General features: G+C 59.5%; 5 protein-coding genes across 15 annotated transcripts; 3 read left to right on the top strand and 2 right to left on the bottom strand.

Annotated features, from left to right (window-relative positions):
* Positions 1-50: 50 nt before the first annotated feature.
* U2AF1L4 (U2 small nuclear RNA auxiliary factor 1 like 4) lies at positions 51-2,624 on the bottom strand. Of its 3 annotated transcripts, none has more exons than XM_062177121.1 (8): positions 2,536-2,624; positions 2,303-2,390; positions 1,910-1,976; positions 1,777-1,826; positions 1,598-1,696; positions 1,385-1,518; positions 1,129-1,280; positions 51-586 (listed from the first exon to the last, which is right to left on the bottom strand). In XM_062177121.1, exons 1-8 carry the CDS (start codon positions 2,577-2,579, stop codon positions 390-392), a joined length of 831 nt encoding a protein of 276 aa, XP_062033105.1. In that variant the 5' UTR covers positions 2,580-2,624; the 3' UTR covers positions 51-389. The 3 variants fall into 3 exon arrangements, with proteins under 3 accessions (XP_062033105.1, XP_062033107.1, XP_062033108.1); XM_062177123.1 differs by having other exon boundaries at positions 407-586; positions 1,185-1,280; XM_062177124.1 differs by lacking the exon at positions 1,129-1,280 and having other exon boundaries at positions 407-586; positions 2,536-2,579.
* Positions 2,625-2,753: 129 nt separating this feature from the next.
* PSENEN (presenilin enhancer, gamma-secretase subunit) lies at positions 2,754-4,727 on the top strand. Its single transcript, XM_062176445.1, has 4 exons — positions 2,754-2,873; positions 2,998-3,154; positions 3,353-3,457; positions 3,627-4,727. The coding sequence occupies exons 2-4, from the start codon at positions 3,094-3,096 to the stop codon at positions 3,764-3,766; spliced, it is 306 nt and encodes a 101-aa protein (XP_062032429.1). The 5' UTR covers positions 2,754-2,873; positions 2,998-3,093; the 3' UTR covers positions 3,767-4,727.
* Positions 4,728-6,263: 1,536 nt separating this feature from the next.
* Positions 6,264-10,310, top strand: LIN37 (lin-37 DREAM MuvB core complex component). The gene is made up of 9 exons (XM_062176942.1): positions 6,264-6,685; positions 8,148-8,223; positions 8,385-8,435; positions 8,710-8,739; positions 8,823-8,908; positions 8,997-9,163; positions 9,822-9,962; positions 10,046-10,119; positions 10,191-10,310. Exons 1-9 carry the CDS (start codon positions 6,652-6,654, stop codon positions 10,270-10,272), a joined length of 741 nt encoding a protein of 246 aa, XP_062032926.1. The 5' UTR covers positions 6,264-6,651; the 3' UTR covers positions 10,273-10,310.
* Positions 10,311-10,351: 41 nt separating this feature from the next.
* On the bottom strand, positions 10,352-12,351 carry HSPB6 (heat shock protein family B (small) member 6). The gene is made up of 3 exons (XM_062176943.1): positions 12,129-12,351; positions 11,362-11,484; positions 10,352-11,269 (listed from the first exon to the last, which is right to left on the bottom strand). Exons 1-3 carry the CDS (start codon positions 12,324-12,326, stop codon positions 11,102-11,104), a joined length of 489 nt encoding a protein of 162 aa, XP_062032927.1. The 5' UTR covers positions 12,327-12,351; the 3' UTR covers positions 10,352-11,101.
* A 538-nt stretch (positions 12,352-12,889) lies between these two features.
* On the top strand, positions 12,890-24,094 carry PROSER3 (proline and serine rich 3). Of its 9 annotated transcripts, XM_062176873.1 has the most exons (12): positions 12,890-13,474; positions 14,180-14,279; positions 14,532-14,734; positions 15,964-16,091; positions 16,224-16,327; positions 16,930-17,012; positions 17,110-17,249; positions 20,433-20,602; positions 20,725-21,670; positions 21,763-21,844; positions 21,973-22,044; positions 23,879-24,094. In XM_062176873.1, the coding sequence occupies exons 1-12, from the start codon at positions 13,464-13,466 to the stop codon at positions 23,889-23,891; spliced, it is 2,052 nt and encodes a 683-aa protein (XP_062032857.1). In that variant the 5' UTR covers positions 12,890-13,463; the 3' UTR covers positions 23,892-24,094. The 9 variants fall into 9 exon arrangements, with proteins under 9 accessions (XP_062032857.1, XP_062032856.1, XP_062032850.1 ...); XM_062176872.1 differs by having other exon boundaries at positions 14,183-14,279; positions 16,227-16,327; positions 17,140-17,249; positions 21,973-24,094; XM_062176866.1 differs by having other exon boundaries at positions 14,183-14,279; positions 21,973-24,094.
* Positions 24,095-24,654: the final 560 nt, after the last annotated feature.

The following is a 24,654-nucleotide window of genomic DNA, read 5'->3' as shown; positions in this document are numbered from 1 at the left end:
CAAAGACCCCTGCTGGGCCCACCGCCTAGAGGCAACAATTGGATGAAGTTCCCACTCTTAATCCATTAGCCATTAACCTAAGACTTTGGGGAGTAAGCCCCCAACACATGGGCCTTTGGGGAACACCCAAACCATAATACCACTTAACCCCCCTAAGCTCCAAGGGCAACCAAGACTCCCCCCCTTAAAGAAGCCTCCGATGGAGGTGCCGAGGTTTCCAGCCCACCAGTGACACGAGGGTCCTGAGTCCGAGTCTTCCACCTGTTCGTGCCTCCTCCGCTGAAGTTGTGGCTAGAACCCAGCCCTGCTTCCTGTTTCCATCAGACACGTTTGCGGACGGAAACTCCAACCCACAGCTCAAGGCTCCACCTACAAAGCCTTAAACCACTTTATTTGAGAGAGGGGCAACAGACGATTAAATCCCAGAGCCTGGAAAGATGGGGCTTGAAGAGGCATCCTGGCCGGGGACATCTGTCAGGGTGAAGGGCAAGGTGGCCAGTCTCAGAAGCGGCCGTGCCGGTGGTCCGGAGAATGCCGTCTGTTCCTCTCTCGGGGACGATGGCCAGCGTGGGACCTTGGGGGTGACCTGCAGACAAAAGCGGGGGGAGCTGGGCTAAAGCTGCTGGGGAGTGGTGCGGACAGCCCAGGCCTGCTTCCCTGGGATGGAGCAGGGCACGTGGTACAGGGACGAGACTTCCACGTGGCGGACTCAGTGGGAGGCACATGGGCTCATCTCAAAACGCAATCCAAGCCAGCCCTGGATTTGAGCTTCAGCCTGGTGTTGGGGTTGGGACTTAAGTACTGGTTTCTAGATGGAACTCCAGACTATTCTTAGGGTTCAACAGTCTTGGGACTAGCATCTGTTGGAGTCCCGGCTACTCCACTTCCAGACCAGCCCCCTGCTAATGTGCCTGGGAAGGCAGTGGAAGATGGCCTAAGTTAAATGGGGGACCCGGATGGAGTTCCTGGTTCCTGGCTCCCAGCCCCAGCCCCAGCTCTTGAAGCTATCTGGGAAGTGAACCAGCAGAAGAAAGATCTCTGTCTCCCCCTCTCTCTGTAACTCTGCCTTTCAAATCTTAAAAAAAAAAAAAAAAAAAAAAAACAACACAAGGCTTGGGACAGCGTTACCGGAGCTCAGGGGTGGGGGCCTCATGAGGACTCTTGGCAGGCCGGGCCTGGAGTACCTGCGCCTGGGTCCCCGCCCGTAGAGCTGCCGCCGCAGGTTCCGGGAAATGGGCCGCAGGTGCATGAAGTTGCAGAAGCCGCCTCGGGTGCATTCCCTGGGCAGGGGCCAGGTGGATGGGAGAGCCCATGGTCACCGACAGCCCTTCACCACACAGGAGTCTGGGCCGGCAGTGTCCGCCCCACCCTCCTGCTACCGTACCCCATCTCGTACTGCCGACAGCACGACTCCCGGAAGTCGGTGACAGGAGACAGCTCGGCGTGCACGGCTTGCCCATTGAACCAGCGGTTATTGAGTTCAGCCACTGCCCGCTCCGCGTCCTCCTCCCGCCGGAACTGCGGGGAAAGTGGGTCAGGGTCAGCAGGCGCACGGAGGGCGGCCTCCACCCCTGGGCCCGGAGGGGGCGGCGGGCACCTTGACGTAGACGTTGCCCACGAGGTGGTCGCCCAGGTTGTCGCAGACGTTCATCTCCTCGATCTCTCCGTACTTCTCCTGCAGCTCTGTGAACACCTCCTGGGCGAGACCGGGAGGACGGCTCAGCGGAGGCCCAGGGGAAACCCCGCCTGCCCAGGCGGCGCGGGACTGCTCCTCACCTCGAAGAAGTTATCGTAGTGTTCCTGCACCTCCACGTCGCTCACGTGACCTGCGGGAGGCCAGCGGGGAGTCACGGGGCGGCCTGCGGGCCGAGGCTCTCTGCCCCGCCCCTGAGCGCGGGCCCTTACTTACAGTGCGAGCCGTCTGCCGTTTGGGCCGTGTTCTGTGGATTCCGGTACAGGTTGAGCAGCACTATGGTCTGCACAGAATGGAAAAGGGGCGGGGCCTGAGCTCAGCGGGCAGGGCTGCGTGCTGCGGGCAGGACAGGGGCGTATGGAGGCTGCAGCCGAGGAGGCGCGCACGGGGCGGGGCCCGGCCCTGACGGACAGCGCGGGGGCGTTGCCAGCACCCACGGGGCGTGGCCCCGCTCCGAGAAGGCGGGGCTGAGGCTGGCGGAGGGAGGCGCGGCGGGAGGACGTGGGCGGGGCCTCACACGCCCGGAAAAGACGGGACCGCGTGATGATGGACAGCAGAAAGGGCAGGGCTGACAGGCATTAACCCCCGGGGCTCCGTGCCGGGTCTCACCTGGCTGAAAGTCGGTTTGTTGTGAAGCCGAGAGCATCGGTCTCCGTGCCGGCAGGCCCCGATCTTAAAGTAAAAAGAGCAGTTAACCCTGGAAGAGGTGCAAAGACACGGGTGACCTGAGGGCCGGGGGGAACGAGCGCCCCGGTAACACCGCTCCGAGCCGCCCAGCCACCAGGGACCCGAACGCCCAGGCCCGGCCCCCTGAGAGGCCACTCCCCTGCGCCCATTCTCACTTGTCCTTCTCAGTCCCGAATATCGAAGCTAAATATTCAGCCATTTTTACCCAAACCCTCCGACTCGGCCTGCTCTTACGTCACTTCCGTTGCGCAGGGGCGTTGGGAAGTGTAGTTCGGCGCTCCGTGCGCGCGCAGAAACCCCCTAGTGCGCCTGCGTGTTGGAGGCCCTCGCCCTCCCCGCAGAATCCGGGACGGGAGTGTCCCGAGGGCGCATGCGCACAGCGCTGTGCCCCGCGACCCGAAGAGACTACAAACTCCAGAGCAACCTGCGGCCTCTCGCGCAGACGTCCGTAGTTGGAAAATAGGAGGAGTATCCCCCGACCCACCCGGAGGAGGTGAGCTGGGGTCGCCTGGCGCAGCCTAGTAACAGAGAGAGCGTCTCAGCCCAGCCCGCTTGCTGGTTGGGGGCGAGGGCGCCCTTAAAGCACGGCCTCTCACATTTATCTGTTTTGTTGTCAGGGACGTGGCTGTCCGTGCGCCTCCCATCTGCCGCTGAGGGTCGAGCCTGGGGTCTTGCCCCGCGGACCTTTGGGAAGACCCGGCCCTAACGCAAGGATGAACTTGGAGCGGGTATCCAACGAGGAGAAGCTGAACCTGTGCCGGAAGTACTACCTCGGTAAGGCGCATCCCGGGGGCCCAGGATGGGGGCGGCCGTGGCCAAGGCTCGCAGGAGCGGACCCCTGGGCCCCAGGCAGGTGGCTGCATCCCGGGGAGGCCGCCGAGCCCTCCGTCTGAGCTCGGGTGTGGGAGAGGACCTTGCAAGTAGGTGCTCGCTGCCCGGGACCCAGGATGTGTGCTGTGTGTTTCTCCCTAGGAGGCTTCGCTTTCCTGCCTTTTCTCTGGTTGGTCAACATTTTCTGGTTCTTCCGAGAGGCCTTCCTTGCCCCGGCCTACACGGAGCAGAGCCAGATCAAAGGCTGTGAGTCGGACACGGGTGAGGGGAGGCCGGTGGGAGGGAGTGATGGAGGCTGCAGGATTCTGGGGCCCGGGGGAGGGTGGGGGGAGAGCGAGAGAAGAGAGGGCTGGGCTGGGGGCGGCCAGCGAGCCGCCGCAGGCTGACTCGGACCCCCTCCTGCTTCCCATTCCAGATGTCTGGCGCTCGGCGGTGGGCTTCCTGTTCTGGGTGATTGTACTCACCACCTGGATCACCATCTTCCAAATCTATCGGCCCCGCTGGGGCGCCCTTGGGGACTACCTCTCCTTCACCATACCTCTGGGCACCCCTTGACGGCCTGTGCACAGGCCCGGGACCTGTTTCCTCCGCAGGATGGGCTCGAAGCACGTCTCAAGCCCCAAAACTTGCTTCTGTCCTGACACCGCCCCCAATAAAAGACCCTAACCTACCACATTGACTCCCTGGGGTCTTCTGGAGGTTGAAGCACAAAGTGGTTATGAATATTTGACAACATGTATTGAGTGCATATTTTGTAGCAGCCTTGGTACTTTGTACGTTGTGTGTGTGTGTGTGTGTGTTGCATTGAATACCACTCAAAGGAACTTTCTCTATTCTGAAACATTAGCTCTCAGAAATAGGAAGTTTCCTGCCCAGGAAACCTGTTTTGCAGCTAAGGAGCCAAGAAAGGAACCCTGCTTGCATTTCTGGGGTCTCCAGCCCTGAGCTCGTGGCTGTGCTGTTGGAAGCCTGAGTTTGTCTCTCCGGGCCTCCGTGTCATCAGGGTGCAGAGCAGATCACGATGCTGCTCTCTGAGGTTTCTCTGGGCTGGGACGTGTGTGTGGTACATGAAGTTCATTCCCTGAGGGAGCGTTGTCTCCAGCAGTAGAAATATTCCAGAGCATTTGCGACCATCCTATTTAAAAATGTCAGCCCCTGAAGCCTGTGCCGTGGCGTAGCAGGTAAAGCCGCTGCCTGCAACGCCGGCATCCGATATGGGCGCTGGTTCTCGTCCCGGCTGCTCCACTTCCTATCCAGCTCTCTGCTATGGCCTGGGAAAGCAGCAGAAGATGGCCCAAGTGCTTGAGCCTCTGCTTCCACGTGGAAGACTCAGAAGAAGCTCCAGGTTTCTGATTGGCCCAGCTCCAGCCATTGCGGCCATTTGGAAAGTGAACCAGCAGTTGGAAGTCTGTCTGTCTCTCTCTCCCTCTCTCCCTCCCCCCTGCCCCGCCTCTGCCTCTGCCTCTCTGTAACTTTGCCTTTCAAATAAATAGTAAAATAACTCTTTAAAAACAAAGGTTCAGGCCCCACCTTTATACTCTGTATGCCTTTATTTTCTTTTTATTTATTGATATTTTTGAGAAAGAGATGGAGTTCCCATCAGCTGCTGGTTCTCCAAATGCCTGCAACCACCTGGGCTGGCCCAAGCCAAAACAGGGAGCTGGAAATGCAATCCAGTTCTCCCCTGCGGTGGCAGGAACCCAGCGAGTTAAGACCGGTCCGCTGCCTCTCCAGCGTTTGCGGGAGCCGTGGATGGAGCCCAGGCACTCCAGTGTGGGATGTGAGATGAGGCTTCTTGACCACCAGAGGGAACACCTGCCCTCAGGCCGCACTCTCGTCCTGTCACATTTCACTTAGCGTGTTTGATTTGTTTATATGTTTTTTTAAATTTTTTTTTCTTTTATGTATTTGAGAGAGTTACAGACAGTGAGAGGGAGAGACAGAAAGGTCTTCCATCTGCTGGTTCACTCCCCAAATGGCTGCAGTGGTTAGAGCTGGGTGGATCAGGAGCCAGGAGCTTCTTCTGGGTCTCCCACACGGGTGCAGGGGCCCAAGGACTTGGACCACCTTCTACTGCTTTCCCAGGCCATAGCAGAGAGCTGGATCGGAAGAGGAGCAGCCGGGACTCGAACCGGCGCCCATTTGGAATGCTGGTGCCACAGGTGGAGGATTAACTTGTGTGCCACAGCACCGTCCCCTACTTGTTTATATTTTTAAACTTTCAGCCGGCGCCGTGGCTCAATAGGCTAATCCTCCGCCTTGTGGTGCCGGCACCCCGGGTTATAGTCCTGGTCGGGGCGCCGGATTCTGTCCCGGTTGCCCCTCTTCCAGGCCAGCTCTCTGCTGTGGCCCAGGAGGGCAGTGGAGGATGGGCCAAGTGCTTGGGCCCTGCACCCCATGGGAGACCAGGAGAAGCACCTGGCTCCTGGCTTCGGATCAGCGCGGTGCACCGGCCGCGGCGGCCATTGGAGGGTGAACCAACAGCAAAAGGAAGACCTTTCTCTCTCTCTCTCTCTCTCACTGTCCACTCTGCCTGTCAAGAAAACAAAAATTAATTAATTAATTAAACTTTCATTTATTTTTACTTGAAAGGCAGAGAGACGGGAACACAGAGTTTCCATCCACAGATCCCATCAACAGCCAGGGTTTGTCCCGGTGGAAGCCAGGAACCAGGGACTCAACCTTAAGTCTCCCAGGTGGCTGGAGAGATCCGCCTGCCGCCTCCCAGGATGCACCCCAAGTGCTTTACTTATCCTCTGTCTCCATCCTCTACAAGATAAGCTCATTAGGGCAAGGATTTTCATTGTTCACTGCGTTGCCCCCAGTACCTAAATGAATGCGTAACAGCCTAATAAAGATTCGCTAAATGAATGACGTTGTGCTTAAAATAAGATCATCCAGTAGGCAGTTGGCTCCTAGCGATAGCTCAGAAACTAGGAAACTGGCTTGATTCCCTGCAAACAGCTAAATTCGTGTTACTAAAACCTGACACTACAAGTCCCGAGAAGCTTCGCGATTCCTGATCCTTTGTCTCCCATAGTGCCCCGCGCGGCGCAAGAAGCGTTACTACGGCTGAGTCTCGGGCGCTGGAACTACAACTCCCAGGATTCCGTGGGTTGTCGTCGGTTTGTTTCCGGAAATAAGACCCTCCAGGAAGGTGGAGCTTAAGGCTGGGAGTCGACAGCGGCAGCTGTCTGTATGTCGGGGTACTAGATTGACAGCTACATTGACTAATGAGAAAGAGCGACTGCCCAACGGGTCCTCCCACAGAAGGGGAAGAAGAGGTGGCCGCAGTGGCGGTTGGACGCTGCTCGGGCCGGGCCCTCGGTCGCCCCGGGAGCTTGCTCTTTGCTTCTCCGCGCCCGCCCCAGCTTTGATTTGGTGCCGTTTGCTCGTTTGAGCTTTCTCTGACCCACCTAGCCAGATCTCGGACCCAAACCATGTTCCCAGTGAAGGTGAAAGTGGAGAAATCAGGTGAGGACGCCGAGTCGGGGAACACCGGGCCGATCTGGGTCCAGGGGTCCGGATAGGCGGACTGCGCGGCTCCTCCCTGCAGCACAGCAGGCTGTCGCTATGTCGAGCATCGGTCGTTGCTGCCAGCACTCTGGTAGTGGCCGGGCAGTGTGGCGCGGTGAGAGCATCCCGAGCCACTCCTAGTTCTGTGCAGGCTCCTGTTCTCGGCTCCGGCTCAGTCTCCCCATTTCCAGCAGCGGGCATGGGTCAGGCCTTGTGTCCCGAACCCATAATCGCCGTCTTCCGGCCGTCGTAGGAAGGTGGGGAAACTGAGGCTCGGAAAGAGAAAGTTATTCGGGGCGGGGCAGGCTGATGGGGGCAGTGGGAGAGGCACAGGAGGCCAAACAAGAAATAACAGTGAAATGAAGTGGGGACTTAGGGCAAAGCAGGGGCTGTGAGGAGGCGGCAGGTCAGGGGCCCTAGGTGGCCGGGTGCGCTGGGTGCGAGGGTGCGGCGGCGAGCCCTGTGGGCCCGCGTGAGGGCTTTGGATTTGGCGCTGAGCGGAATGAGGAGGCTAGGGCGGGTTTGAACGAGGAGCGAGTTAATCAAAGCACCTCTCCCCCAGTGCCCCCCCAGAAGAAAAGTAGCCAAGTGGTGAGGGGCTGACTGCCGAGAGGGGAGAGGGCTGTGGACACCTGGCTGGGGGCGCTGTGCAAGGGGTGGAGGGTCAGGCTTGGCCGTCTTAGGAAGATTCTTTATCCTAGCGGAGGGGAGACTGAGGCTAGGAGTCTCGGGGGTGGGGGGGGTTGGGCTGGACCCAGGTGGCAGAGTGTGGAGGGAACAGGTGGGAGAGACACTCAGGAGGCCAAGTGGACAGGCCATGGAGTTGGGGTGGGGGCGGGGGAGGGGTCAGAAAGAAAAAAAGGCTATTTTAGATGACATTTCCCCATCTTTAAGTGTTGTCAGCTCCTTCAGCCACACAGCAGGTCTGGGGCCCTGACGATGCCGTGTGAGCCTCTGCCGTATAACTTAGCTGTGGAAGCAGATGGGCTGGGTTCAGATCCCTCGCTCTACAATTTCTTCTCAGTGCGACTTTGGGTGTCTCGGCACCCATTGTAAAGTGGGTTACCAATGGCACCCATTGGAGAATTATGAGAATTCAGTGAGACGCGTGGTGAGACGCGTGTGCTCCCAACAGTCCTGGCACTCAAACAGGTTAACTTCTCATTTTCCCGTCCTGGTAGATGGGGATGTGTATGAAGCTTCATGGAGCCTTGCAGCCGTTGTGTGGCTATATGTCATTCGGGGACAGCGCAGGAAGGGGGTGGGCCTTGCCTCCTGTCACACGGTGGGCATGTGCGACAGCCCTGGAGCTCAGGGGCCTCTGCCTGCTGGGTTCTTGCACCTGGTCTGGGCCCGCCCACAGGACTGGCCCAGGCCCGAGGCTGCGAGCTGACGCCTGCTTGGTACCCTCTCTCCGCAGAGCTGGAGATGGCCAAAGCCCGGAACCAGCTGGACGCCGTCTTGCAGTGTCTCCTGGAGAAGAGTCACATGGACAGGTCGGGACTTGGTCCGGCGTGGGGGGCAGGGGGAGCTCTGGCGGCCTGAACCCTCTCCTGCCTGTGGGTCCCAGGAGAAGGGAGCTAGTGGGCAGGCCACCTGCTGCCTTCCCACGCCGGGCCTTTGGAGCCCCGAGCCAACAGCTCTCTTCTGTTGCCAGGGAGCGGCTGGATGAGGAAGCCGGGAAGACGCCGTCGGACCCCCACGCTAAGTACATTGTGTTTTGTTTGGGTGGAATCTGATATTCCCTCATCCAAGCCCTGACTGCCGTGCCCTGGGCTTCCTGAGTCACGGCGTAGCACCCCCACATACAGAGATGCTTGGCGGCAGAGCGTGGGGTGGGACACGAGGCCCAGGGCTCGGCAGGGTCAGGTGGCCATCTCAGGCTTAATCCCAGTGTCCACAGATGCCCAGGGCAAGGCGGGGCAGTGGGCTGAGCTGTGTGTGTTTAGGGGTCGGCCTACTGAAACCCCTTCTCCTCACAGGGATTGCTCCATTGCGGCCACTGGCAAAAGGTAAGGCAGCAGGGACCCCAGCCAGCTCGGGAGAGGCTCCCAGCCCCTGCCCAGGCCCTGACACACCTGCCGTCCCCACACAGGCCGTCTGCGCGCTTTCCTCACCAGCGGAGGAAGAAGAGGAGGGAGATGGATGACGGGCTGGCTGAGGGAGGGCCGCAGCGGTCCAGTGAGTAGGCAGTGGCCCTGGAGGGTGGGCAGAGAGGCAGGGGGTGCCACGAGGATGCTCAGGTACCTCCTGCCACCCTCTACCCCAGACACGTACGTGATCAAGCTGTTCGACCGGAGCGTGGACTTGGCCCAGTTCAGCGAGAACACACCACTCTACCCGATCTGCCGTGCCTGGATGCGCAACAGCCCCTCCGTGCGCGAGCGTGAACGCTCGCCCGGCTCCCCCCTACCCCCCCTGCCTGAGGATGAGGAGGTGGGACGGGCAGTGGGCCCTAGTGCAGCTGCCAGGAAGGCAGTGGGTAGACAGGCTCCCTCCCCCAAGCTCCTGGGGTACTGGCACAGGTCCCTGTGTCCCACAGATGAACGCAGGGCCAAGTGAGGCACACAGATGGGCTCTTGTAGGCTGGGCAGGCAGAACCCTGGTCTGAGGGGAAAGCAACAGATAGATATGACCCCCAAGAGCTGAGAGGCTGGATGGGTTGTTAGTGGCCTGGGGGAGCAGGGGTAGATGAGGTTCTGGTATCTGGCTGGAGATGGCAGCCAGGGGTCCCCAGGATGTACGGAGATGACTCTCTGAACTCTCCAGGCGGGGTAGGAATCCCCAGAGCAGACATGTACACCTGGCCTGGGGAGTGATGCAAAGGGGTCCCTTGGTGACACATAGGGGGCCCCTTAGGAATCCCTGAAGCTGACAGGTGTAGATGGGCGTCCCTGGGTGAGGGTGGACAGGGCTTCCTGGCTAGAGAGGAGAAAAAACGGATCGCCCAGGGTAAACACACCTGAGCTCTGGGCTGGGCAAGGTGCCTGCCCTTCAGGTCCCACGTCACTGGGAAAAGCAGGAGGATGAAGCGGATACTCCTTGCCCTCTTATCTGACTTCCTCGGGCCTGGCTTGGGGCCCTTGTATCCCAGGGTTCAGAGGTCACCAATAGCAAGAGTCGTGATGTGTACAAGCTGCCTCCACCCATGGCCCCTGGGCCACCCGGAGACGCCTGCAGATCACGCATCCCATCCCCGCTGCAGCCAGAGACCCAGGGCACCGCCGACGATGAGGTGGGTATACAAGGCTGGCCTGGGGCTCAGGGGGCTGTGCTGGGGGGCTTGGCCACCCAGCCTGGCTCTGTCTGTGCACACAGCCTTCGGAGCCCGAGCCTTCGCCCTCCACGCTCATCTACCGCAACATGCAGCGCTGGAAACGCATCCGCCAGAGGTGAGCGGGCCCCCAACTCCACCCCCCCACCCCACCCCCATGGAATTGCTAATTCCGCCCCGCCCCTGCAGGTGGAAGGAGGCGTCTCATCGGAACCAGCTCCGCTACTCGGAAAGCATGAAGATCCTTCGGGAGATGTACGAGCGACAGTAACGTTCCTGCCCCAATAAACACCCTCAGCTCCACACTGACCATCGTCTCGCCGGTCCTTTCCAGCCCAGAACGAGGCGGCTGGCACAGCTCTAGCACATTTATTGGGGGAGGGGGTCTAGGGAGGGGGGAACAGGGTAGCTGGTGAGTGATTCGAAGGGGGCAAAGGCTCACGGGAAATCGGAGTGGCTGGTGGGTTGGGTCGTGGAGGAGGAGAGGAGTGTGGAAGGCGGGCTGCCTAGGGTGTCTGGTCGGAGACCTGGGGTCAGGACAGAGACTCAGGGGAGGTGGGGAGGGGCCCGGGAACAGCTGTGCAGAGGCCGTCTGGTAGGGGTGCTGGTTGGCCTAGGGTAGGTGTCCAGAGGTGGGCAGTCAGGGACTTGGAGTCTGGGGGTTTCAAGTCAGAAAGGGGGCCGCAGGAGGGTGGGGTGGCTGGCTGCAGGGGAGGGCTGCAGAGGCCTGGGACGAGGCTGTTGGGCTGTGCAGTCGGGGCTGCTTACCTGTGGGGGGATTATGCCCGCCCGACTGGCCTAGGGGCCGACAGGGATGGAGTGGGTGTGGGGATGTCGATGGGCCAAGAAAGTGGGGTGGGTGCACAGGAGACTTGAGGGTGAGGGTCTGGAAGCTAGGAAGGGTCTGACACCTGGGGGTGGAGGGGTGGAGAGTGAGTGTGGGTGGCAGGGGAAGCATCTGGGGGGAGGGGTCAAGGCAGGATCTCAGATTGGGTGGGGACGGTCTTGGCGAGCTCACGACTTCTGGCTGGGTGGAGTCAGATCGGCTTTAAAAGAGGGAGCTCCAAGAGGCTCCCGGGGCTCAGGCATGCCTGAGACCCCTACTTGGCGGCAGCTGCGGGCGGCAGTGGGGCCTGCGCCGGTGCTGGAGCGGCCTGGATGGACAGGACGCCCTCAGGAGACAGCGCCGACGTCACGGCGGCAGGGTCCACGCCAGGTGGCAATCGGTAGCGGCGGTGGAACTCGCGCGCGATGAATCCGTGCTCGTCCTGGAAGGCACGCAGGCGTGAGCGGCGCCGGCCTATGGAGCCAGGGAGCGCACAGGTCCCGGCCCGGCCCTCCGCCCCGAAGGTGCGCTCACCGGGCGCTCCTCGTGGCGCGCATGCACCTCCACGTGGTCGCCAACCACCTTGACAGCTATTTCCTCCGGCGAGAAGTGCTTCACGTCCAGCAGCACGGAGAAGTGGCCGGGGTCCGTGGGCACCTGCGCACAGCCGTCCGGGGCGGGGCCGTCATGGGGCGGGGCCCCGGAACTGGGGAGCCCCCTGTCCTACCCTGGGTCCCCGAGGACCTCTTCACCCGGAATCACCGGGTGCCCCTCCCTCACGCAGTGATGGGCCCCTATCCCCTCCAAGGTCAGGGACCTAGCTAGGACGTCACCCGGGCCTCATTCCCCTTGCACCAGCACCCAGGGGCCTCGTTTTACTCTCCCAGCTGGGAGACCGGACCTCCTGCCTCTCAGCAGTTGGGCACCGGACCCTCCCTCAGCCTGGCCCGGAGCACAACCTTCAAGCCCTTCCCAGCACCAACAACTCTCCGCCCCTCCGCAGTCACCGCCCCGCCCCTCCCCCTCAGAATCTGAGTCCAGCCTCCTTCAGGATCCCGAGACATCCCTCAGAGTGACTGCTCCCGTCCTATTAGTGGCCCAGCCCTTCCACGCCCCCTCAAAGCCACCTGACACCCCTCGACCCCTGTCCCCTTACCCAGAGCGGCAGGGACCCTCCACCCGCTTCTGAGTGGCCTATTCCGCCTATTCAAAGTCAACAAGGCCCCCTCGCTCCCTCAGGGTGACCTGGACCCCAGGCCTTGCGAGTGGTCGCTACCGCCCCCCTCCCCCAGGCCTGGCACCTGAGAGGTGGGCAGCGCCACGCTGGGTGCGCGTAGATAGTAGGGGGCGAACGCGGCCGGACAGAGCGCAGCCAGCTCGGCCTCCAGCAGCCCCTCGCCGAATCGCTGGTCAAAGAGGCGGCCCGGCGCGGAAAACCCAGGCACCGGCGCCGAGGCGCGGCGCAGCCAAGACGGCTGCACAGGCACCGGGATCTCCATCCTGCTCCGCCGCTGCCGCCCTGGGTCCCGCAGTGCCGCTGCGTGTGCGGCTGCGGATTTATAGTGCGCCCTGCGCCGGCCCCTCGGCGGGCCTCCCAGGGACACTGGGACCGCAGCCAGGCCTGGCCATTAGTAGAGCCTTATTTAGAAACCCCAACAATGACTTGGCCATTTATTAAGCGCCTGCTGGGTGCCCGGTAAAGGCCGGCAGGGAGGTGTCACTAAGATCCCCCAATTTCGGGAAAGGGACGCTAAGGCTGAAGCGGCGGGTCCTGGGAGCTCAGCGTGGGATCTGGGCCCCTCGGCTCAGGGAGCCCACCCCCCCGGCCCCCTGGCAGCTCTGACGGTGACGCAGATACAGGTCCTAGGAGCAGATTCCGGAGAATGCGGCAGCTGCGCCAGGTTGTCAGGAGGACACAGAACAGAACCAACCCCGGTCCTCGGCCAGGACTTGGGCGCAGTCCCCGGGCAGGCCGGCCCTAATTCTGTGCCTCTGACTCAGCCCCGGGTGCGCAGCGGCCAGGGGGCGTGAGCACCAGCACTCCGGGTCGGCCCCCCCAGAGGCCGCGCGTCGGGGCCCGAAATAGCTCGTTTTGATCCCACTACCTCGGCCAGGAGCCCAGGCCTGGCAACCGGTGCGACCAGCTGCCCCTGTAGCAAGAGGTTAGCGTGTAGATGACCATCGGGGCCAGCTGTCTGGCCCAGCTGATGGACGACGGTGATTAGGGAGGGGACAGACTCCTGACTGCCCCTGCAATGGGAGGACAGCGGCTAGACCTGAGCAGCAACAGGGAGGACTTTTAGAACCCGAGACTGCTGGACACAGGAGTCCGATCGCCGCCAACCTCAAGCCGGCTCAGATCTTTTTCTTCATTGGTCCAAGAGCTTGCCAATTACGACTGCACGCTGCAAATTCTCCAATCAAGTATGTTCTTTCTAGCAAGCCAACGTTACAGCCAATCGCTTTCCAGATACTTTATATTTTCCTCTCTGTCATTGGTCGTCTCGGAGGCCACTCTTTTCCTTCGCCGGCACGCCCAGAAAGGGGCAGGGCTGATGGGACATTGCTAAGCGACCGAGATGCCGGCGGGATCCGTCCGGCGACCCCAAGAGCGGAAGCGCTGAGGTAGCTGCGGAATGGACCGCAGGTGAGGCCGGCCCCTCTTCCAGAGACCACAGGACCCCTGGGGAGGACCCAGGACGGCGGCAGCGCGGAATCTCTCGGGCTCAGCGGCCCTGGAAGTGCAACAGCCTTAGCCCTCGACATCCGGGGGTTCCATAGACGTTGTACGTTACCCTTTCTGGGTGGCTCCAAGAGCTTCTCCAAGGGTGTCCGAGGGCAACTTGGGAGCTGCCCCCCGGCACCCGGGCGGGAGTGCTGGTCTTCGGACTTTCTCGCCGAGGCGGAGCCCAGGGGATTATGGGGATCGGAGTCCGTCTACACTAGGGGAACGTGTATGTCCCGTAGGGTCTCGTCGAGGTTCGTAACCCCAGCTCCCCTTCAGAATCACCTGGGACGCTGCGAAACAGAACAAAAACATAGGGCTGGCTGGCCCCGCCTCCTGATATCTGATTTTGTTGGTCTGGGGCGTGGGGGAAGGGCGTGTCTCTTCTAGACTGGACTCAGGGTTGAGAACAAGCGGCTCCCTGGCCCTGGGCCCCTCTAAGCCTGCTTCAAGGATTCACGGGGCTCGCTCCCCCCCCCCCCATTGTCATTCCCTGAATGTCCCAGGAAAGTTAGTCGCTCTCCTCCAGGAGTCCACGGCAGCCGCATGGCTGTGCCCTCCTCATCCCCAGCAGGGCCCGAGGCTGCGGTGCCCACGCTCAGCCTGCCAACCCCACTGTCCCCTTAGCAGCCTGCCGGCTCTCTCTATCCAAGACAGACTGCCTGGAGGTGCTTCCCCAGGTCGAAGCCACTACTGGTCATCTGGAGGCCGGACGTGGTGCTCCAAGGTAAGGACAACAGCCCAGGAGCAAGGAGTGAGCCTTAGAGACAGCTGGGGATGTGCTAAGGAGACAGACCCTCTCCCGATCCCCACAGCCCTGAGCTTGTCTTGCTCTCGACCACCTGGACCGCTCATCACAGCCCCAGCCATTCTAGGTCATCAACCACTTCGGGGTCGAGACTTCACGTGTGTCTCCATTGCCCAGCAGGGGTGACTCGGCAGAACTCACCTTTTCTCCCTGTGTTTTCTCCCCTCTTAGACCCTGAGCCCATCCAGGTCCCAGAGGTCCAGGCTCCCACAGGCTCCCAAGGCTGCAGCCACAGGTCCCACCTCCCCTGAGCCATCGGAGGAGTCCTGGCCTTCCAGTTCAGGGACCCCTTCCCCACCCACCACCACTGAGGGACACATGGGGGCCTCCCCGTCACCTCCCCTGATTGACAGCGGGGATTCCGTGGTGGCCAAGTAAGTACCAGCAGCCCTGGTGGGACAGGAGAGATGGGGTTGGAGGGAGGGAGGAGGCATCCCATAATACTCACTGCAGACAGAGCGGCTTGTGCAGTGCATTTGTAGGGCCAGGCGTGTGTGTTGTTGAGAACTCTGGAGCCAGAACGCCTGGACTTCAGTCCTGCGCTCTCTTTGCGATCTCAGCCTTGGTGTCTTTCTCTGTAAATGGGGATTTTTTTTTAATTAAAGGTTACACATTAACCTATTATATATATATATAATATATATATATATATTTTAAAGATTTATTTATTTATTTGAAAGTCAGAGTTACAGAGAGAGAGGGAGAGAGAGGTCTTTCATCCTATGGTTCATTCCCCAGATGGCCATAACAGCTGGAGCTGTGCCAATCCGAAGCCAGGAGCCAGGAGCTTCTTCTGGGTCTCCCACACAGGCACAGGGGCCCAAGGACTTGGGCCATCTTCTACTGCTTTCCCAGGCCATAGCAGGGAGCTGGATAGGAAGTGGAGCAGCTGGGTCTCAAACCAGTGCCCATATGGGATGCCGGCACTTCAGGCTAGGGCGTTAACCCACCGCGCCACAGTGCCGGCCCCAAATTGGGGTTTCAATAGCACACATTTCCTAGTGGTAATTTTAGCTGGTAGTGAGATGCTGTATGGAATGACCTATACCAACTCCTGTCACGTGGTGACAGGTGGATTTGTAGGACTCAGGTTCAGTTGTTGGAATAGAGCCCCAAATGAATCACAGCTTCAAGGTAGCATTTATTTCTCCTTCATCTGCCAGTCCAGGCAGAAGCAACCGGTGCTGATATGGTAGCCCCTTGTGGAGGTGCCAGGGACTTTCATCTTGTTACTGTCCCATCCCCAAGCCGTTGCTGTAATTCACGGACCAGAATGGCGCCCAGCCCTGTTGACTTTCCAGAATCACTTCTTCAGACCCCTTTTGTCCATAACCTAATCATATGGCCCCAGGACTGCAGGTGACCCAGGCAATACATTCTGTAGATGAGTGGCTGTGTGCCCAGCTAAAAACTTGCGTTACTGTATAAGAAGGGAAAACAGCTGACCAAGGACCACTGCTTGGATCTGCCGTGGTACTTGGTAAACGTTGGGCATTGTGATTATGACTGTTATATATATATATATGTATATATATATATATATATATTATTTTTTACTCTCCTCACCTCACTAACCCTACCTCCCATCCCTTGATGCTCGCAGGTACATAAACAGGTTCCGCCAAGCTCAGCCCACAAGCCGAGAGGAGCGCCAGCCTGCAGGTACGACCCACGCTGACTTTTGGTGGCTGCAGCCCGAGCCTCCAGTCCCCAGCAGTGAACCAGCAGCAGGTACCTCCTTCGGTTCCTTCCAACCTGGCCCCCCACCGCTGGCCTCAAACCTTTCCCGATCAGTGTCCCTCCCTCCCCCCTCCCCCGAGCGGCCACTCCTCTTGGCTCCCATAACACGACTGATTTTTTCAGCAGGAACTAACAAGCCAAAGGAAAGACCAAATCCAGCAGCCCCAACCCCTGCCACAGCGGCCAGTGCATCCCGGGCTGTGGCTCCCCTGCAGGAAATGAAGCAGGTGACCTCCCCACCCACGCCCTCCCTCGTCTGCCTGAACTGACAGCATCAGATCTAGGATAGAAGTAGAGCCGGTCCCACTGCAAGGACGCTTAAAGGGAACAAGCATTTGTTGGCAAATGTCATTGGGAAATCCAAAAGGATCTGCTTTCAGGCCTGGCTGAATCCAGGCGTCTGAGCAACCCAGCTGTCTCCACTCTGTGTTCTCTTGTGGGCTCAGTCTCAGAGGAGCCACGATGGCCTCCAGTGGCTCTCGGCTCCCATGGTATTAACTCAGCTAATGCGGTGGAAAGTGGGAGTTTTTCCAGTAGTGCCAGGGCGCACTCTCCTTCACTCATCCTTGAGCCAACCGCTATGAAGCTGAGGATAGGGTGTTTGGATTAGGTGGGTCTAGGCAGGGAGGTGGGGTCAGTCCTTCTCCAACAACAGCGACCTGCACATGAAGGGGGTAGCTCCAAAGAGCAAAGCTGGGGCTCTGTTCCCTGAGGAGAAGAGCAGAGCCGACTGTGGGGAGCGGGGGTGCGGGGACAGACCTTTGTCCAGAGTCCCTCTCCCAGCAGCCTTTGGGATGGGGACTGGCCCCTGACCCCTGTCGTCCCTCAGAGCCTCAACACATGGAACTCATCCCTGCTGGACCTGGAGACGCTAAGCCTCCAAAGTAGAGCCGCCAAGCTGCTGCGACGCAGGTGCCTCCGCCGGGCCCTTCGGCCTCTTCACTCCCACGGCCAGGGGCTGGCGGCGGCCTCCCAGCCCGCCCTGCCTCTCTTCTGCTTCTCCCCACAGCAAGGCCTCCACCTCCTCCTCCTCCTTCAGCCCCAGCGATGCCAGCAGTGCCTCGTTCCCCTTCAGCTCCGATGGCCTCTCTGCCTTCTCCATGACCTTCACCCCCGAGTCCGGCGAGGGCTCTGTCCCCAGAGAGCCTGGTAAGTTTTAGGAGGCAAGGCCGGAGGGCTCGGCGCTGCCCCTTAGCAGCCGGGTGCCTCTGGGCCTCTCTGGGCCTTGGTTCCCCAGCTGTAAAGGGGGGATACTAATTATATTCCTGTCCGGTGGGCGTCAAGAGGATTAACTGAGTGAGACCATGGGGAGCACAGCACAGCTCTGTCGAGAGCAGCCGTCTGAGTTCGACAAGTCTGCAGTTCTGAACACAAAGCTTCAAAAGCAGGAAGGCTATGGCAGATTGGGCACCACCCTGCTTTGCCAGCAGCCTCTGGCCTAAAGAACATGGGTCATTTCTTTTTTCTTTTTTTTGACAGGCAGAGTGGACAGTGAGAGAGAGACAGAGAGAAAGGTCTTCCTTTTGCCGTTGGTTCACCCTCCAATGGCCGCCGCAGTAGGCGCGCTGTGGCCGGCGCACCGCGCTGATCCGATGGCAGGAGCCAGGTGCTTCTCCTGGTCTCCCATGGGGTGCAGGGCCCAAGCACTTGGGCCATCCTCCACTGCACTCCCTGGCCACAGCAGAGAGCTGGCCTGGAAGAGGGGCAACCGGGACAGGATCGGTGCCCCGACCGGGACTAGAACCCGGTGTGCCGGCGCCGCAAGGCGGAGGATTAGCCTAGTGAGCCGCGGCGCTGGCCTCATTTCTTTTTTCTTTAAAATTACATTTCTTAGCAGTGAACAGGTTTTTTCTTTTTAAAGATTTATTTATTTATTTGAAAGACAGAGTTATTGAGAGGCAGAGAAAGAGAGAGAGAGAGAGAGAGAGAGAGAGAGAGAGAGAGAGAAAGGTCTTCCATTCACTGGTTCACTTCCTAAATGGCCACAATGGCCAGAGCTGTGCTGATCCAAAGCCAGGAGCCAGGAGCCTCTTCTGGGTCTCCCATGTGGGTGCAGGGGCCCAAGGACTTGGGCCATCTTCTACTGCTTTCCCAGGCCATAGCAGAGAGCTGGATCGGAAATGGAGCAGCTGGGACTAGAACTGGTGCCCATGTGGGATGCCGGCACTGCAGGCAGTGGCCTTACCTGATGCGCCACAGTGCTGGCCCTATGAGTCTATTTCTAATCTATATTGTTCTCATTTAGAATGAATACTTATACCTTTTGCTGTTGTATATACTATATTGAACCAACTGGAAAACTTTTTAAGTAAAGAAAAGTGGTGGAATATTGGCAGTTTCATGTTTCAGCTAGACATCAGCGTGTCTGAGCGTGGCATGTGGCCCGAGGCGCAGGTCTGTGCCTTGCACACCATGCCACTTGGCTGAATCATGCAGGCTGTGGCGCGCCCAGGACTTCAGAGGCAGGGTTAAGGTCCTGGGTTACTATTATCATCGTCACTGTTGGGACGATGTTACCCTGTGCCCAAGTCTGCAGTGGTGCCTGGACAGTTGCTGTCCGGGTCTCGCAGGACTCCCGTGAGCAGGGCGAGGCAAGCACAAGTTAACAGAGAGACATCTGTGCATGTGTGTGATCCTGCCCAAGGACTCACCTGTCTGAGTCTTAGCCCTTTTATTCACCTCTCCTTCCCGAGCCTCAGTTTTCTCATTCATGAAGTGGGGATAAAGTTGGTTACTTACGTCATCAGTTGCTTTGTGGTTAGATTTATTCATTCATTGAACTGACATCGAATCCCACTGTGTGTGAAGCCCTGTGCGCAGGACTAGAGAGGCCACAGCACACCAAGCACGCGCTCCCACCATCAGGAACCTCACAGTGTAGTGGGTGTGGGGCTGAGAACAGTCGCATGGTCCCACAGGCGAGGGTGAACCACACAGAAATAAAGGACGTACAAGAGGGGACTGTGGAGCTTGCAAGTCAGGGGGCACTTCCTGGAGGAGACGCCACTGAAGGAGAGACCTGAGCAATGCAGGTGGGCGTAGGTGGGCGTAGTCAAGAGCCTTCCAGCACGTACAGTGGACCCAAGGGGCTGCAGGGAGAGGGAGCGTGGTGCCCACAATGGACCAGAAAAAGCAAGAGGCAGGGCATCAGTAGTGTGGCATCAGGGAGGAGAGGTTGGCAGGGCCCAGATTACATTGGGCCGTGCAGGTAAAGCGAGGTGTTTGGTTCTTCTGTTCTTGCCACCAGGGAGCCTTGGGGGAGTTGTGGGCATGGAGGGGACATGATCTTTCTTGGGTGTTGACAGATTCTGTCTGGCTGCTCCCAACACCTGTGAGAGATGCTGGCGGTTTAGTTTGGGCCAGAGCTGAGGAGCCCGGAAGTAGAGCCACAGGATGTGGGAGGGGACAGGGCGGGAGAGGCCTGGGGTGGAGACCCCCTTGTCTGTGCAGCGTGAGATAGCAGGGCCCCCACGAGACGAGGGCAGCTCTACTGATCGGGACTGGCACAGTGATGCCTTGCGCGATGGAACGTGCCTGCCTCGCTGGACTGATGTCAGCCCCTGACCCTGCCCTCGGTCACTGCTGTCCCCAGGGCTGAGCCGTGGGCCGGAGCACACTAAGCAGTTCATTTTGCATTCATGCCACAAATACCGATTGCACAGGGTCCGGTTCTGGATACTGGCAATATGGTAATGGACAAGATAGACAAAAATGGCAGCCTCTGGGTACCCGGCATGGTGGCAAGGGAGACAAATACCAAACAAGGCAAGGAGCACATATTCAGGGTGTGAGAAGGGGGTGAGGGCTCGGGGGATGACAGGATGGGTGCAGGGCTGGGACAGTCAGGGGAAGCACCAGCCAAAGGCCTCCACACTTCTGCCCGGAGTGAGCTGCGGCTGGGAGGGGATGGGTGCATAACCAGGAGGCCGTACTGCGACTCAGTGGTCACGCGTTCTCTCTGGCTGTGCGTGGGGCACAGACTTGGGTGAGCAGAGAGGAGACCGCGTGGGGTGAATGGAGGTGGACTAGCACGGACAGAAGCAGGTTCTGGAGACGCAGGCTCGCTGGCGTAACCGCAATGTGCAGATCAGGGCCTGGCTGGGAGGAGGAGCTCAGTAAGTGTGTGCTGGATGTGTGAACAGTTGAGTGACGGCGATCGAGAGGCCCAGGAGTGCCCGTCCCTCTGCCCCCGCCCCCGCCAGGAGCTGGGACGTTGTCCGGACAGGACAGCCGTTGGAGGGACCCCTGGTTCAGTGGAAGGTCCCTGTGCAGCTCTCACCGGGTTGCGGATCCTCCCACACCTGCCTCACCCTCTCCCTTCTCTCTCCCCAGCAGCCCCTGCGCCGGCCCAGGCCGCCACCCCTGCGCCAGCCCCCACCTCCTCCCAGGCACCCCTTCGCCCAGAGGATGACATTTTGTACCAGTGGCGGCAGCGGCGGAAGCTTGAACAGGCTCGAGGGGGCAACGGAGATGGCCCCTGGGTGCTGCCCCAGACCGTCCCTGTGAGTTGGCGGGAGGGGGGAGCCCGAGGGCCTTCTGCCCTCCTCCTCTCCTCCTCTCCTCCTCTCCTCCTCTTCTCCTCTCCTCCTCTCCTCCTCAGACTCCTCCTCCCTTCTCTTCACAGACCTCATCTGGCCCTGCGGTGACCCCTGGTCCCCTGGGGGCCCAGCCTAGCTGCGTCCCACCATGGGGCGGCGTGGCCCGGCCTGGTCCTCCGGAGGCCTTCTATGTGGAGAGGCCCCCTGTTCCCCCTGGGTACCCTCCACATATCTTCTGGGCTCCCAATCCTCATGGGTTTTTCTGGGCCCCACAGTCTGGTCCCTGGGTATCTCTTGGGACTGTGCCTCCAGTACCACTGGCCTCCACCCCAGCTCCCCTGGCCTCTAACCTGGCTCCCCCAACCCCCGCCTCTGCTCCCCCAGCCGCCACCCCAGCGCCCACTGCCTCCACCCCAGCTGCCCTGGTCTCTAACCTGGCTCCCCCAACCCCCACCTCTGCTCCCCCAGCTCCTCTGGCCCCCACCCTGGCTCCCCCCACCTCCACCCCCGCTACCCTGGCATCCATCCCTACACCCTCAGCTGCTCCCCAGGGCCTGCCCACCAGTGAGAAGCTGGGCGCCAAGCCCCGGAAGGGCAGAGCCCCGTGCCGGGAGGCTGCCGTACAAGTCTCTGCCGTTGACGCTGACGGGGGGCCTGACCCACAGCTCAGGGGCGCCCTCGACCAGGTAGTGACCGACCGGCTGTTCCGGGACAGCCTGGAGGACACGCCCCCTCACCTCCTGGGCCCACCTCCAGCCAAGGCCACACCCCTCCGGGCCCGGGTCACGCCCCCTCTATCTGAATCCTGCCGTCCCTCTAAAGCCAAGGCGGGGTCCGCCCCCTGCAAGGGCAAAACCACTCCCGGGACTGACGTTGGGCACCTGCAGCCCGAGGCCCCACCCCCTACAGCCGCGCCACCCGAGTTCAAGGTGGACTCTCCTGAAGCTGTGGCCACGCTGCCGCCGGCTGCGGCCCGTGCCCGCCCTGAGGATGTCCTCTGCCAGGCCGCCCGACTTCTGCAGGCGGCAGACGGTGAGCCTGGCGCTGGCGCCCGCCCCTCCCGGAGCCCCGCGGCGGTTCCCTCCCTGAGCCCGCCCCCACGAGCTCGCTCTGTTTCCCCCCAGACTCCGATGGCAGCGAGTTCCAGGATGACCCCGTGCTACAGGTGCTAAGAGCCCAGAGGGCACTGCTGCGGCAGCAGAAAAGGTGATCCCCCACCCTGGGACCCCCGTTGGGCGCCCACCCCTCCTGAGCCCCTTCTCCTGAACCCCCTGCACAGCCCCAGACTAGTCTTCAGCATATACCCCAGCCTCTGCTCCCTGGCTTTTCTCTAGGAAAGTGGATGCCCGGTTGTCTCTCCTACTGGACTCAGCAGAAGACGCGGGGTCTTGGTCGCCACCAGCCAGGTCTCCCCCCAGGTCCCCAAGGAGGCGGCTGAGGAGGGAAGGAGCCTCCCTGGAGGCCAGGCGGCTCTGAGTTGTATAAATTCTGTTTTGCCCAGTGAGACACTGTTTCCAGGTTGCTTGTTCTGGAAAGCCCAGGCAGGGTGCTAATGGAAGGCAGTGGCCTCAGGGGGTGCTCCCCCCCCCAACTCCCCTGACCAGTGAAGCAGTCTTCCCTGGCTTCACCTTCCTCAGCTGGAGGTGGGCCGCTTCCAGGCCAAACCTGAGGCAACACTGGGACCCACTTGTCGATGCTCAGCTCAGGAGTGGATGGATGCAAAGGGCCTGGTGTCCGAGCAGGGGGCTGCCGGGGCCGCCGGGGTGCTGGACAGGCCGCATGCTGCGGTGCCAGCAGCGATGTGTGGTGCGGCTGGGCCCTCCCCAAGCATCTCTCTTCCCCTCCTTCCAGAACGCGTCTCCTTACCTCTCTGGCCATGCCTCCTCCTCGTCCCAGTGGGCCAACTTCAGCCTGTTCCTGGATTCTGGCTGAATTCTCTCCCCACCCTCGCTCACTCTCAGGCGCTCTTGCCTAGCCTCATAGCTCTAAAACCCATTCTGCCGAATCCCAAAATTACTGTCTCGAGCCTACGCCTGGCCCTAAGAAACGTCTCAAATTCCGTAGGCCCTAAACTGAGCCCCCAGTCTCCCACCTAAATTTGTTCCTCCTCCACTTCTGTTCTAGCCAGTGAGACCAAAAAGCCTCAGTTGTCCTTGGCACCTCTCTCTCTCTCCCGCTCAGCCCATGTCCCTGGCACCTCTCTCTCTCCTGCCCAGTCCACCAGCAGATCCTGTCTTTGCCTTTGAACTCTGAACTCTGTTCCGACCTCAGTGCCTTCTCCCCTCTTCCTCTGCCCTCACCTAAGTCTAGGCTGTTACCACCTCCTCTCTGGACTAGGGAAAACTTACCTTTATTCTGAACATATCCACACCTGCTTTGATACACTTGCCCTCAAGAGATAGAGTCTACATTCCATCGCCTTGCAACTGGGCCCCTTGACAAACACAACACAGAGGAAGTGGCGCAGCTGAACTTCCCGAGTTCAGTTAGAGAAGATGTAGGCAGGGCAGGTGTGTGGCTGCTGCCGGAGAGGCCCACATCCCATATTGGAGGGCCTGGCTTGAGTCCCAGGTGCTCCGCTTCCACTCCAGCTTCCTGCTAGTGTGCACCTTGGGAGGCACAGGGGCTTTAGTCCCTGACACCCATGTGGGAGACTCTGATGACATTCAGGGCTCCTGGGTTTGGCCTGGAGAGCGAACCAGTGAATGGAAGAATCCCCCCACCCCACCCCGTCTCTCTGCCTTTCAAACAAAATGAGCATAAAAATCAGTAACAGATACAGCTGATAGGGTCTGCCTGGTTTCCTCGCGGAGATGACAGGCATGTAAGAGTGGTTACAGAGGCCTGCATTGTGGTACAGCAGGCAGGCCACCACCTGCACGCCAGCAGCCCAGAGGGTGCCTGTTCGAGTACTGCCTGTTCCCAGCTGATGGCCTGGGAAAGCAGCGGAGGATGACCAAAGTCCTTGGGCCCCTACACCCATGTGGGAGACCCAGAAGAAGCTGCTGGCTCCTGGACTTGGCCTGGCCCAACCCCAGCCATTGCAGCCATTTGGGGAGTGAACCAACAGATGATGAAAGATCGATCTCTCTCTCTTGATTTCAAATAAATAAATCCTAAACAAAAAATCCTGGTTGCCTGGGGCCGGCATTGTGGCATAGTGGGTAAAGCTGCCACCTGCAGTGCCAGCATCCCATATGGGCGCTGGTTCAGGTCTCAGCTGCTCTACTTCCAATGCAGCTCTCTGCTATGACCTGGGAAAGCAGTGGAAGATGGCCCAAATTCTTGGGCCTGTGCACCTGCATGGGAGACCTGGAAGAAGCTCCTGGCTTTGGATTGGCACAGCTCCAGTCATTGTGGCCATCTGGGGAGTGAACCACTGGATGGAAGATCTCTCTCTCTTTGCCTCTCTTTCTCTGTGTAACTCTGACTTTCAAATAAATAAATAAATCTTTTAAAAACCAAAAACCTGGTTGCTATGTTGGGGAGGGGTTTGGATTATCAAACTCAATGAAATTTATGAATCTAATTGTATTTAAGGTCCACCTCAAAAGAAAAGCTATTCAACTCCAGTTAAAGATGTACCAAAGGGCTGGCATTGTGGCCAGAGATGGAGAATATGCCACCAGAATGGGTTTGATATCTGATAAGAAATAGGGTACATTTGTAGCAGCAGATTCTTTATGTCCCAGCACAGTAAACGTGTTCAGCCTTTTTGTTGAACAAACCATATGTTTAGATGAAATCAACAAGAAGGAAATACCTGCTTTGATATAAGGAGAAATGCACCATGTTCATAATAGTAGAACCTGATTTAATTGGGAGGGTAGGGGGTCCTAGAAGGGTTCCTGAGTTAGAGTTATGAATGATCGAAGTTGACAAGGCCATCATAATCACTGTTGCTAGGTAACAAATCACTCCCAAAACTAAGTGGCATAAAACGACATTCACAGGTACTGTGAAATTTGGACAGGACACTGGGGACATTTGTCTCTGCTCCATGGTGTCTGGAGGTT

Source organism: Lepus europaeus, chromosome 19, assembly GCF_033115175.1.
Source record: "Lepus europaeus isolate LE1 chromosome 19, mLepTim1.pri, whole genome shotgun sequence".
NCBI lineage: Eukaryota > Metazoa > Chordata > Mammalia > Lagomorpha > Leporidae > Lepus > Lepus europaeus.
Note: the sequence above shows the minus strand (reverse complement) of the source record. Positions and strands in the feature narration are given on the sequence as shown.

Excerpts from the sequence above, each read along its gene's own strand:
- LIN37 (XM_062176942.1), top strand. The coding sequence starts at position 6,652 with ATGTTCCCAGTGAAGGTGAAAGTGGAGAAATCAG. Across the intron at positions 6,686-8,147 it reads GGTGAAAGTGGAGAAATCAG|AGCTGGAGATGGCCAAAGCC; the intron begins GTGAGGACGCCG and ends CTCTCTCCGCAG. Across the intron at positions 9,963-10,045 it reads AGGGCACCGCCGACGATGAG|CCTTCGGAGCCCGAGCCTTC; the intron begins GTGGGTATACAA and ends CTGTGCACACAG.
- HSPB6 (XM_062176943.1), bottom strand. The coding sequence starts at position 12,326 with ATGGAGATCCCGGTGCCTGTGCAGCCGTCTTGGCTGCGCCGCGCCTCG. Across the intron at positions 11,485-12,128 it reads TGGCGCTGCCCACCTCTCAG|GTGCCCACGGACCCCGGCCA; the intron begins GTGCCAGGCCTG and ends GGCTGTGCGCAG. Across the intron at positions 11,270-11,361 it reads CGCGCCACGAGGAGCGCCCG|GACGAGCACGGATTCATCGC; the intron begins GTGAGCGCACCT and ends CGTGCCTTCCAG.
- U2AF1L4 (XM_062177121.1), bottom strand. The coding sequence starts at position 2,579 with ATGGCTGAATATTTAGCTTCGATATTCGGGACTGAGAAGGACAA. Across the intron at positions 1,697-1,776 it reads ACTACGATAACTTCTTCGAG|GAGGTGTTCACAGAGCTGCA; the intron begins GTGAGGAGCAGT and ends GGTCTCGCCCAG. Across the intron at positions 587-1,128 it reads GCCCCCACCCCTGAGCTCCG|GTCACCCCCAAGGTCCCACG; the intron begins GTAACGCTGTCC and ends TTTTGTCTGCAG.
- PSENEN (XM_062176445.1), top strand. The coding sequence starts at position 3,094 with ATGAACTTGGAGCGGGTATCCAACGAGGAGAAGCTGAACCTGTGCCGG. Across the intron at positions 3,155-3,352 it reads GTGCCGGAAGTACTACCTCG|GAGGCTTCGCTTTCCTGCCT; the intron begins GTAAGGCGCATC and ends GTTTCTCCCTAG. Across the intron at positions 3,458-3,626 it reads GCAGAGCCAGATCAAAGGCT|ATGTCTGGCGCTCGGCGGTG; the intron begins GTGAGTCGGACA and ends TTCCCATTCCAG.
- PROSER3 (XM_062176865.1), top strand. Across the intron at positions 21,671-21,762 it reads ACTTCTGCAGGCGGCAGACG|ACTCCGATGGCAGCGAGTTC; the intron begins GTGAGCCTGGCG and ends GTTTCCCCCCAG. Across the intron at positions 21,845-21,972 it reads CTGCTGCGGCAGCAGAAAAG|GAAAGTGGATGCCCGGTTGT; the intron begins GTGATCCCCCAC and ends GCTTTTCTCTAG.